Source organism: Mucor mucedo (assembly GCF_025094135.1).
Source record: "Mucor mucedo strain NRRL 3635 chromosome Unknown EV154scaffold_54, whole genome shotgun sequence".
NCBI classification, from domain to species: domain Eukaryota; kingdom Fungi; phylum Mucoromycota; class Mucoromycetes; order Mucorales; family Mucoraceae; genus Mucor; species Mucor mucedo.
Genome location: NW_026252338.1, coordinates 136378 through 148587, shown reverse-complemented (window position 1 = coordinate 148587; position 12210 = coordinate 136378). Strand labels below are relative to the sequence as shown.

Genomic DNA, 12210 nt, shown 5'->3' with positions numbered 1-12210 from the left:
TGACTAATGGGATCCTTTTTATCATCAACACCAATCACAAAAGAAGAAATGGCTCAAGTACAAGAACTCGTTGAAAAAATTATTGAAAGCAACAAGGTTGTTGTCTTCTCCAAGTCTTATTGTCGTAAGTTTTCTAAATGATACGGTCGCGTGCCACAGCCCCGAGTGACTAGTGGATTAATTTTTTTTTGTATACATATTTAGCTTACTGTGTCAAGGCAAAGGCTGTTTTGAAGGAATTCGGTGTCGAGTTCTTTGTTATGGAACTCGACAAGGAGAGCAACGGTTCTGCTGTCCAACAATACCTTGCTGAAAAGACTGGTCAACGTACTGTTCCCAACATTTTCATCAACCAACAACACATTGGTGGCTGTGACGATTTGCTCGCTGCTAAGGCTAACGGTTCTCTCAAGAAGCTCTTGCTTTAAATTTCCATATTGTTCAATAAATTATATTTCCTACTCGCAGTAATTTGATTTTTGTTGCAAAAGGGTTCTGTGAATTAGTCATTGATGAAACTCGACCAATCACATCGCCTCTAAACCAGATCTAAAAAGAAAAGAAAAAAAACTTTACTAGCGCGTTATTTGCTTCTTAAGTCTAAGTTTGTCATGTCTCCTTTTCAAAGGCGTGTATGTAAATTCTAGAATGCTATCAGCTATAAAAACTGCTCCGAATATTTTTGTAATGATCATTCATCAATTTGATTATTTTTACATAGCTCTATGGACCGCAAAGCTAGGGTAGATGGATTCATAAAGTGTGCCTGTAATCATAATTTGCTTCTTGATTCAGTATTGACAGGTTAATTACCGTTACCTCTGTCAAGTTTTGATTTCTGACTTACTGAAATATGTTACTTGACTTGAATGAACGAGTCTGTATAAAAGTATCTATTTGAGGTTCCTACTATAACCTTGGCCTTATAAATATAATAGAGTCACGGAGATACCCACCGTATGGGTAACTAAACTTAAGTGATAACGAAGCATATAAGCATAAAAATGGGAAGGGTTTCACGAAAGGTGGAACTCTTCTTGCCAAAATTGGAACAGGTAGTTGCTTTTTATAGACTTACTAGCATATCAAAAGCCAATATGCAGATCGAAAGATTTGTTTAGATAGTAGGCCTTCACACCAAGACCGTCCAGACGGTTTTTAGGCGTCCGGACGGTTTTTGGTCCAAAAATGATTTTAGCAATTTATATCCATTTGTACAACAAATAAGAATATTCAGCTGACGTATTTCTAAAATGCCAACACGCTTAACTGTCTGCTTTTTACTGTTTTGTGAATTAAGATTTCCTTTTTGAGAATCGGGTCGAAGTGCAGGACATGGACGGGAGTCGATCCTGCACTTTTGGGTCGAACGATTTATTTCTAAATTGAGAATCTATAATAGGAAATCAAAATCGTCCGGACGGTCAAAAAACCGTCTGGACGGTCTTGGTGTGAAGGCCTAGTGTCAACTCTTCATTGCTTTCCCAAAACAAATGGGATTTACTTTATCAACACGAAGAAGTTGACCATTGCCGTCATCACAAAAAGTCAACGTAAAAAAGCAAAGTTTTGCGAGGTTAGTCTTTATTATTTAAAGCTGAAATTTTATTCACTGCTTTCCCTTCAATGGAGAATGTATCCCCCATAATGCATTGTTGGTACACTCTTATAGACACTAGTTTTTTTTTTTACTTATTTTTATCATATAAGCCATAATACCATTTCACAAGGTTTATAATGACCAAAATTTTATTTAATATACTCATAAACTTGCATGCATTTTCTCAAGATAGATTACACAAGGGTTTTTGATATATGACAGAGTGGCGCGATATTTTCCTTATCACGGGGAGAAAAAAAATAATTTTGAATCATAACGGCAACGGATAATTAAACGTACCGTATAGGGCTTCTTAATCCCGGGGCGCATATATATAATGCAGGATTTATTACCAGATTCATTTACCTCTTCATCTTATACTTTAAAAAAAAAAATGACATCTTTATCAACACTGATCTATTATCCTCGATCCATCGGTTTATTTGCCAACGGAGTCTTTTCAGGTATTGGGCTCACCATGAACGGTGTCAGTGTTCCTGCCATCAAGGCCAGCAAGGATCCATTGCCTTCCTTTGTCAAGACATATAACAACGCTTCCAAGATGGCTATAGCCAGTATCTTTATTGGTACAGCAGCCAACGCAGCTTGTTATTACCGAACTAACGACAAGAAGTTTTTGTATACTTCCATCTTAACTTTTGTCAGTTTCCCTTTTACTCTCTTGTTTATTGCACCCATCAATAACCAGTTATTTGCATTACAAAAGTTGGGTGACAGTTATGATCGTAATGAAGTCTATGCACTTATGGAAAAATGGAACAAAGTCCAAGCCTTCAGAACTATCGCAGGAACTGCTGCTTTTATTGTTAATCTCGTATATTAATATTGTATCAAATAATCTAATTAAAAAAAATATATTTTGCTTTTTGTGATTCATAAAGCCATGTTTCGAAGTTGTGTAAGGGGATGGGGGAGGGGAGGGTTCATACAAAAAAAAAAAATTAAAAAACTTGTCTCGGGGACTATTTGTTTACGTAACTATGAACGATATTGTTGGATGAAGCTGCTGCACTAAAAGAGGGTCTCTTTTGAGGAGGGCTTGTAGGAATCATTGGTGTAGATGAAGCGAGAGAAGCCAGACCGGAATCGGGCTCAATAGTTCGCTTTTTGTTCTTGTGTTGTGAAGGACGATTAGCACGCCAACTTTCCACTTGCAAATTGTAGTATCTCAAACCATGTGCGAGTGCATATGGGTTTGACTCGGGATTATTTTCATCGACAGTATGTTCCGTCATGGACACAATTCTTGCAACGATCCACTCCTTGCTTGGTTGTGTTGTGTCATCAAAATTTAAAAAATAATGCGGTGCATTAATATTAAAAGCAGCCCAGGGTTTACCGGTAGAGTTACGCGTCGGAAGAAACAGAGCAACATCACCGACCTTGAAGCTGTAAAAAAAAAGTTTTTTTTTAAAATGTGTTTAGTTATTTTATTCATGTTGAAAACTATGATGATGATGATGGTGTTTATGATAATGAGTAACATACTTTCTAAACGAGATTTTCTCGGAACTGTTGTGGAAAAGACGTCGATATTTATCTAGACCGTATATTAAAAAAATTTGATTTTTGATATATGTGTGTGTGTTCTTTCACCTAAATAATTAAATAAAAGAAATGAATACTTACCTTTTAATGTTTTGTATTGTGCCTTGGATTGTTCAATCATGTCATACTGTGATTTGGACTTTTCCATAATTCGTGTCACGACCTTTTGGTTACTCACAGCAGATGACAGTTGAAGAACCTGATTCCATATGGCTGCGTCATCGTCACTGGGTGTCAGATTTCTTGATAGTGTATAAATCTCTGCTTCATCCATAGGTAATTGAAGCTTAAGCACAAGTTCATAAATCACATTTTTACGATACTCCTCCAGCTTCTCTGCCATATGGCTTCCAATGGATCGCCACTCTTCATGCTCATCCGTCATATTTTTGTACGTCGCGGAGAATGCTGTAACCTCATCGTTCAAGTCTTTGTGCTTCTACATACAGAAAATTTCGGTTAATTAAGATCCTATTTTTCCCACCTTGAATTACTTTACATTTTTGAGACCCTCAAACTGTTTTGTCCATTCTTCCAGCTTTTCTTTAAATAAAAGAATACAACTTTCAAGATCACAATCATAATTGACGTTGGTTTTTGGGTAGATGAACCTTTCTAAAAGGTTCCATACAGCCTTTTCCAGTGTCTCAAGTTCCATCTTGACCTCTTGTAATTCTTCACTTTTGGTAAACCAATCTTCTTGTGTACGATTAACCATCGCTTTGGTTTTCTCCTGGACAAGCTTGATTTCCGCTATTACTGTTTCCAATGCATCTTTTTCTGATTGTTTTTTCATTAACTCCTCCTCGTGCGTTGATCGTTCGGATTCAATGTTAGATTTTAAGGAAGCCACAACCTCCTGCAAGTTTTCATTGCGTTGCTGAATTTCAATTTTTTCATTGACCGCATTGGTTTGGCCTTGTTTTTCTTTTAGAAGCTGTGCCTTTAATTGATCGATTTGCAATTTATGTTCACATCGGATGGAATTCATTTCCGAAGCATGTTCTATCTCTAAATTTTTCTTCATACGTTTCTCTTCCTCAAGAGCGAACTGTAAATCCGAAATCTGGAAAAAGAAAAGGAGTCAGTTTTACACGAGTAGCATGATTGCCTTAGGTATAGGGGACTTGCCTTGTTTTGGAAATCTTCTTCCACACTTGCAATGCGAAAATCAATCGACTTGTCTTTATTTTTAAGTTCATTGATAAACTAAAGACTGAGACGTTAACATAAGTTGATAATAAACAGAAAAAAACTTACACTCCTTCGATTTTGTTCTAAAGTTTGATTGATTTGATCAAGCTTTTGCACTTGGTTCTCCAAATCTTCCTTCTCATTTTCGGCCTTGAAATAGAGGAAAAAGTCAATGATCTACTTTAGATTTCTCTTATGTCATTTTTTTATACCTTTGCCAATGCTTGTTTGAGTTCTTCAATTTCTTGGTCCTGCTTTAGGAATTTGGCTTTATCATCCTCTACAACAGAAAACGTGGATGAATTTGATGAGCTGGACGCACTTGTGGGTTTTGAGGGAGAATCATAATCTTTATCTTGGTGGTCATCGGCTTCTATTAGCTGCTGCATAACTGCGGCATCAATTTTTTGAAGCGTGAAAACTAAATAGTAGTATGCAATCAGGGAAACTATACAATATATAATAAAAATTAAAAACTTACAATTGGATTCAAGCGTCTTTAAAAAATCAGACTTCAGGTCATTCATTTGGGTAAACATGGCATTTAAAAATACCAGAATAGGATTTTCTTCAATTCTATTGGAATGAATCGATCTTTTTGGGCTTGTAACAGTTGCAAAGGATGGCTTTTTACTAGGAGATACACTCACGGGCTGTACATATACTGTATTGAGTAGTGAAATAAATTCGGTGATATCACCTTTTTCGAGCGTAGTTTCGTTGTGATCTTTTACTAGATTTAAATTGACTTCACTTTGCGGTGAAGGTTTGTCAAGATCGGCAAATCTGAACGGAAGTGACTTTGATACGATGCGTTTAAACTGCTCTCGTCTCTTTTCCTCAACACTGCGGTAATCAGAGAGAAGGTCCGCTAGTAAGTTTGAGTTTTTAACGATAATCTACATTTGTGAAATTTTAATCTTTTTATGTTCTCCAAAAAACTCTATTTTTATAAACCTACGTTTTTGTACTCTCTCCTTCGGACCAATTCAATCAACAAAGCTCCCTGTAATATAAACAAACAAAAAAAGGTTAAATCCGGTCATTCCTCAGTTGTTAATATGTTCCTACTTACATACGCAAATGCGACCTGTCTGACACTTTCCAGGTCATTTTTACCGTACTTCTTCTTGAAAAGATTTAAACGGTCTAATTCTTCTGCAGTATCATGTTCCATCTCAACAATACAGTCCTGTATACCAGATACAATACTCATATTTAAAAAAAATTCTGAGATAGATGAGTATTTAGACTTGATGAGATTAGAAACATTTTGGCGCATGATAGTATCATATTTGACTAATTTGTAAATAGGATCATCAAATTGATAGATCGCCAAATGGTTGAGAGAGTCAAATTTCTTTTTGGCCATTGAGAATGACACGGGAGACGAGGAAGCGGAATTACGACGTGTATTTAATGACATATTGCTAAATGCAATAGAAACTGAATCGCTCGTCAACTTATTGATGGTGTCTTCAACCTTTGGTATACTTTTACTGATATCATCACTACATTCTTGTGCAGTTTTGGCAATAGATTTAACGTCGGATAGAGTTGCATCAAGCGATTGCAGATTGCTGCTTTTTCCCACATGGTCCAACAAATCTTTTTGATGATTAGCTAATTCTCGTGTGACTTTTGCTAATTCATGGGATTTTTTCTTTAAATTGTTGTAGAGTTGTTTAGATTCGGTATGTATGGAACCAATACGATCTAAATCAACAAAATCCAGTAATTTCAATCTCTCGTCACCATTGTCCAATTTATCAAGGATTGCTTTATGAATGGATGTGTGGCGTAGAATGTTGATATCGTTGTTTAATGACTTTAACAACCCATTTTGCCTTGCCAGTTCCTTTTTGGCAACTTCCAAGTACGCTTGTACTTTTCTTGTGCCCGATCCAATATGAGAGTTGAGGTTCTCCAGGGCAACGTTAAGAGCCATTGTCTGCATTTTCTGCTCTTCTACAGTGTCCGAAGCTATTTTTGCATGTGTTTGTATGCCTTCCATCAGTGACTAAATGAAACAAACTTTTAATGTTTCGCATTTTCTTCTTCTTTTTACTACTTACTCCGCTATAAGAATAGAGATTTTTGAATAATGTGGCGTAAGCTTCACAATTTTCATCCACTGTTTTTTTGTTTAATTGCTGCCCTATTTGTTTTAGATGACCTAATCCTATTTATGCAAAATAAATTTGTAAGCTTTTCTTTCTTGTAAAGGAAAGCTTATATTACCATTAAATGAAACAATTTCAGGCTGTAACTTGGGAAACTCTTTGGCCAGCAAATCCGACATTTGAGCAGGTTTTTTAGATAACCATTCTCTGTTGTAACAAAATACAAGATATTCGTCCTTTTAAGAAATGTTAAAGTCTCACAAAAAAAAAAAGTTTGACAATTTTATGTTTTTACTTTTCCGGTAGCTTGAAGTACTTGTTGCACATTGTCTGTTTTAACAATATTGCCATAGCTCGTGATTAATATTTGGTTTTCAGGTGCAATGTGTGTATATTGTTCAATGGTTTGGTATAATTGCTCCATGCTAATGACATTATTAATATAAATATGTTGTGGAGATAAAGCCAATGACTTACGTCTCAATGTCCTTGAGCGAGTTGTTTTCCCATTGTACACTACAACCTGTTTCTGCACGATATAGCTTCATAGCTCTTATGTCAAGAAGAAAATAAATAAAAAAAAAAGAGAGAGAGAGAGAGAAAAAAGAACCAAACAAATACTTGGATTTTATTGTATCACAGGTGACCACTTAAAAAGGGAAATGATAGAGTCAGATGCAAACCCCCCCCTTTTTTTTTATTTACAATCATTAAACTCAAACCTGTTCAATAAAATCACACTTCCACCAATACACGATTCTGAATCAAAGAGGGATTATAATTCGGGTTTACAAAAATAACAGATCAATGCAAAAAAATCCCGTCGGGGATATAGATTTTATACATGTCACTGCCAAATGACGCATTCTCCTAGTAACGTGCCCCTACCACCACCTACCTCCTCTTCATTTAAATTGACATCATTTTCAGTCCTGGTGGCGAACAAGAATCAGAGCTACTTTTCTTTCTTTACAGGCCCATGATTTAAATCACATGAGGTGTGCGAAGCTGTCATACATGTCTAGCTGTTTATGCAAATCACTATTTGCATGTGTAGTCATCTTGGTTGATGAGAGAATTTCAAAACGTTTCCTTCTTATTATTATTACAGTCATATATGTATCTGCCTTCAGAGTGGCTTGGATTTAATGACATACCTTGGTCGTTATGAGGTTTATCTTTACCACCAACTACATGAGTGACAACCAAGAACAGCGACAGTGATTAATCTGACTGTCTATAATTAAAAATTACAGAAGGCTTATCTTCTTGTTCTAGTCTGTGGCATTTCTGACAGAACGTATGTTAAGACAGCACAAATAGTTACCTTCCTCGTGGCTAGTCTTGGAAAACCTTTCCTTATTGTTAACACCAAGGCTATATTTTCTCGCCCGAGCTGTCCATTTGGACGAAGTTTAGTAAGTGTTTACCCATTTACTCAAAAAAAAAGGGGAGGGGGGGATTAAATGCGTTATTACGGTGGTGTATGTTTTAAAATTAGCTTTCCCTTTCGGCCTTCAACCATATAAAAAACTTTCATTTATACAAGTGTAATCCTTAAATACGTTAAAGTTGACTATTTATTTTAATAAAAAGAATGAAGGTAAGATTTGTTTAAATATTAATACTTGTAGATAGATTGATACGTATAAAGACTCAAAATTAAGTGATCCAGAAAGTAAAAGATGTATGGCACAGCACGCATGCGTTGATTACTCTGTTTAATGAAACAGCACATTTTTTTATGGGCATTGGGATTAGTTGTTGATTGAAAACTCATAAATAAAATTTCCAAGTTTCTTTTACGGACAAAGCCACTGCTACGATGTTAATGATAGGAGTCTTAGTCTGAAAGAACATTTACAAAAAAGAACAGAGATAATTGGAAATCACTTAATTATCGCAACAACAAAATAAAGTGCAAGCAGAGCTTTGATACACCTGTCTGTGTTAATTAAAAACAGAAACTTCAGAAACGGAATGAATACGTTTACCAGAGTCATTGTAACAGACGTAAGCACAGAAGGCATACCAGTTGCATGTTCACCTGAAGCAAGCACCTGAAGCAAGAACGAATACAAGTTTTTTTTTTTTATAAAGAAATGGATAAAAAGAGAAAGAAAAAAAAACACTGCTTAAATGCGTGCGTGTAACAACAAAGGCGAGTATATCCCGCTTCAAACGAGAAAGAACGTTTTAGCTTTTATTTCAAAACCGAACTGACATTAAGCTAATTAGATGAATCAAAAACACAGGCGACTAACTGGTGTGTGGGTAAACTGGTATTCCTTTTTTTAATGCGATTTTGATGAAACTTCCAGTTTTTACGCAGTACTTCAAGTCATGAAGAGACATTGCGCTGCCTCGCATAAATCTTGCTTTCCAACTGTTCTATCGTACGAAAATAACGAAGAAAACAAATGGTTGTCATCAACATTGGAGACAATGTGACAGTTGTGGGATTTTTGAAAATGGTGACACATTCTGCACATGGGAAGAAAGTAACTTGACAGGATTCTAGTTCTTTATTTATTATTTTACGATCTACTAGCTTTGATGAAGACATGAAAAGAAAACAGCAGGAAAAATCTTCAACCATTGCAGTTTGCTTTCAGCTATAACGAAGGCTGGAGGCATGCACCCCCAGATATTATGGACAGTTGGCTCAAGCTATCTCTCTAACCGTCAGAGATGAAGCTCCTTCATTGTAGCGAAAACAGGACTTAGAGACATACATATCCCATTGTTGATATTCTCTCAAGAGACAAAAGGCATGAGTCTATCCATCACAGTTGTGCTCTTGACATCCAGTCTACTGTCATGGAGATGATAGGTTAACATCAAGAGAATATCAACACCAGGGACAGATATGCCTCATCACTATGGATAGAATGGATGAATCAGCGTATTAACATCCTCCTCTTTTCGAACGATGATGACGCCTAATAGCTCTATCAGTATTTTACCTGAAGTTGGCATCTCTATAACTTTTTTACCTTTCAAACATAAATGTCTTGGTTTTATATTATCTTAAATTCGATTATATGCATTTGCTGAGTTGTGTATAGCATTCATTTCGATGATGTCTAGAGTAAAAAATCATTGTATTGACCGATTTTTTTGTTTAAAAATAGGAAATAGAAGGATGACGTTGGATTTTTACAATTTTCGGTGCTAAAAAAAGGAAATGTCTAGAACTCCGTATTTTTTTCAAACATATTTTTTCAAACGTATTTTTTCAAACGTGATGGTCTACACGTCGATTGACATGCCATATCATCTAAACTTCATTGGATGATCGTTTTCTGTTTCCCATAAAATTTGCTTTACTGTCATTACAAGCTACTACTGGAATGCAGATAGACAATTACCAAGCTCTGACTTGCTTGGGAGGTTTTTGCAACTGTTTCTATTTTAAGTAAAGGCTTAAACATTATGGATGAAAATAGACAAATGAAATCATCCTGACATAAGCTTGTTTATCAATAAATAAAGCTGGTTCACACACTTTGTTCTTCTCCTTTTCTTTTTCCTTAACATACTTCTTTTATCGTATGAAAGTAACCGATCACATAAAAAGGTTAGTTTAGTAGTGACTCTTGTTTCTTTGAAAAGAAGCTAAATCGAAAAAGATATATAATTGTGATATTGCGGCTGCGGCTAGTCTTTGCTATAGGAGGGCAACCTCCTAGGCAGGGTTCTTGAGTTTTTGGAACTCAAGAACAGTGAATGGCTGTGACTGCACTGTATATAGGTGCGATCATACTGGTCTGCTGGTCTTCTGGCCAGAATTCCTGTAAGTGGTACAAAAAAAATACGTTTGAAAAAAATACGGAGGTCTAGACATTTCCCTAAAAAAAGTATTAATCGGCCACTGATCAAGAATCATTTTTTCCAAATTATCAAACAAAATGAACAAAGAGGTATTCTTCAATTTTCTAACGTGTCTTCGCTATCACTTACTCATTAATCCTTTTATATGTGCTTTGTTTAGAACAAAATAGTTACCTACAAAGCTTGGAGAACAAAGCTTTTGAAGAATCGACATTTCTAAATCTGACAACTGCAAATTTTCTTCAAGAGGTGAATGAAAAAAAGGCAAAACGTTCAAGTTCTATCGCGTCCTCTTCTTCTTGCCCTCCTTCTATCACTGAGGAAATCGCTCAGGTAACGCGTCATAAATATTATTTTTCAATGGAAATTAATTCTGACACATCTTCAATTAGTATGTTGGTGAAGATAACATAAAAATTAACAACAATGAATTATCGATTGGAACAAGTATCAAGCGGGAGGCAATGAAAAAAAATATCAATTACAAGGATTTAACGCCTTCTGAGATAGCGCTTGTTGAGTAAATTTTGACAATAGCTTCAACCCTAAAAATAATACTTATTTCTTTCTTTATAAAGCTGCGGCCTCAATTGCATATTAGATTTAACGAGTGGAAGTTTGACCAATCAACGTCAATTATTCTCAAACGAGGACTGGAATCAGATTAAAGCATTGCTCTCAACATCTTCGACTGATAATGATCTGATTGAATCTAGACCCAGACTACCCAAAATTTGCAGAACATTTGAGGTAAATATCAGTCATAAACATTTGCTTGTGTTAAGTATATAACAAATATTATTATAGAACTCCTACGATATTGAAGATTGCTACTGGAATGCAAAACACTATCAAAGAAAGTATAGGTGTCCCGTAACACTAAAGATTTATTAGAATACTCGTGCTCCCGATCCACTGATATGGGACAACGTTGACTGAAAACAATTCAACGAGTGGTTTTCATTTAATCCAAGGCGAGAAATATACTATGGATTTATTCCAAAACCAGAAAGGTTGACACATTATTAAAACTTAGGAGAGTTGGGCAATATATCGTCAAATTTGAATGAAAAAACTGGATATGAGCTTGTTAGTGTCATGTAAGTTTATATTATTTTAAAAATCCTTACTTAAATGATTGACAAAATATCTATTAGTCTTGATAAAATGATCAAACACAGTTCTATATTTACTAACTCGAAGCCCACCCCATCAGAGGCAGACATTATAATTAAAGTATGGGCGGATCTCTTTGAGGTTCTTTTCTTTAACACTGGAATCCCTATTCGATGGTAAGTTTTACACAAAGTTTATTTCTATGAATAAAATTGTCTTACATTATGAGCAATAGGGGGGAGAAAGGTTTAAGAAGTGATGATGCTGACCCCATATTTTACAAGTTGGATGCACAACTTGTCTTAATATACGATGGTACAGAATATCCAGTTTCTTGTACTGAATTTGCCCCATATTCTGGTCAAAAAAAAAATCAAAACGGATAGGAGCAAATTTTTACTTGAAGCAAAAACAAGTTACAATCAAGTAATGGGTATGGACATTGCAAACGAAAGAATTGTGGTCAAGGCAGATTGAAAAAATAATTTTTTATACAAGAGGTCAAGGTAAAATAAATTGTTTTGCAAGAGGTCAAATTCAAAAGAGACATAAAGACTAAGGAAAAGGTAGAGAGTTCCGAGTAGACAAAAAAAAAAGGATTTAATGCAAGATTAAATGAGAAAAAAAAATTGCATCCCTGTTTAATACAACGTGAGAAAACTGGATGACTCGGCAAGTATGTTCATATTATGCAACTTGCTGAGAAATGGTATAAATAGGGGTACTTTTTTTTTCAAGTTTAAATGTTTTCCTCTCAAGTATTTCTTTTTTTTA

At 35.4% G+C, this 12210-nt stretch overlaps 5 protein-coding genes across 5 annotated transcripts; 3 read left to right on the top strand and 2 right to left on the bottom strand.

Moving 5' to 3' along the window:
- Window positions 1-48: 48 nt before the first annotated feature.
- Window positions 49-428, top strand: EV154DRAFT_421978 (glutaredoxin-1; the record flags this gene model as incomplete). The annotated part of the gene is made up of 2 exons (XM_051596064.1): window positions 49-124; window positions 205-428. The coding sequence occupies 2 exons, from the start codon at window positions 49-51 to the stop codon at window positions 426-428; spliced, it is 300 nt and encodes a 99-aa protein (XP_051456946.1).
- Window positions 429-1974: 1546 nt separating this feature from the next.
- Window positions 1975-2500, top strand: EV154DRAFT_511230 (uncharacterized protein). The gene has a single exon (XM_051601788.1). The coding sequence runs from the start codon at window positions 1995-1997 to the stop codon at window positions 2442-2444; it is 450 nt and encodes a 149-aa protein (XP_051456945.1). The 5' UTR covers window positions 1975-1994; the 3' UTR covers window positions 2445-2500.
- Window positions 2501-3040: 540 nt separating this feature from the next.
- Window positions 3041-3632, bottom strand: EV154DRAFT_249718 (uncharacterized protein). Its single transcript, XM_051594604.1, has one exon. The coding sequence runs from the start codon at window positions 3552-3554 to the stop codon at window positions 3174-3176; it is 381 nt and encodes a 126-aa protein (XP_051456944.1). The 5' UTR covers window positions 3555-3632; the 3' UTR covers window positions 3041-3173.
- A 937-nt stretch (window positions 3633-4569) lies between these two features.
- EV154DRAFT_421878 (uncharacterized protein) lies at window positions 4570-6910 on the bottom strand (the record flags this gene model as incomplete). Its single annotated transcript, XM_051596059.1, has 6 exons — window positions 4570-5262; window positions 5325-5369; window positions 5439-6383; window positions 6439-6545; window positions 6605-6722; window positions 6782-6910. The coding sequence occupies 6 exons, from the start codon at window positions 6908-6910 to the stop codon at window positions 4570-4572; spliced, it is 2037 nt and encodes a 678-aa protein (XP_051456943.1).
- Window positions 6911-8906: 1996 nt separating this feature from the next.
- On the top strand, window positions 8907-11913 carry EV154DRAFT_482118 (uncharacterized protein; the record flags this gene model as incomplete). The annotated part of the gene is made up of 9 exons (XM_051598451.1): window positions 8907-8987; window position 9577; window positions 10481-10653; window positions 10713-10840; window positions 10899-11070; window positions 11128-11180; window positions 11478-11612; window positions 11672-11796; window positions 11843-11913. 9 exons carry the CDS (start codon window positions 8907-8909, stop codon window positions 11911-11913), a joined length of 939 nt encoding a protein of 312 aa, XP_051456942.1.
- Between the last annotated feature and the right edge of the window lie 297 nt (window positions 11914-12210).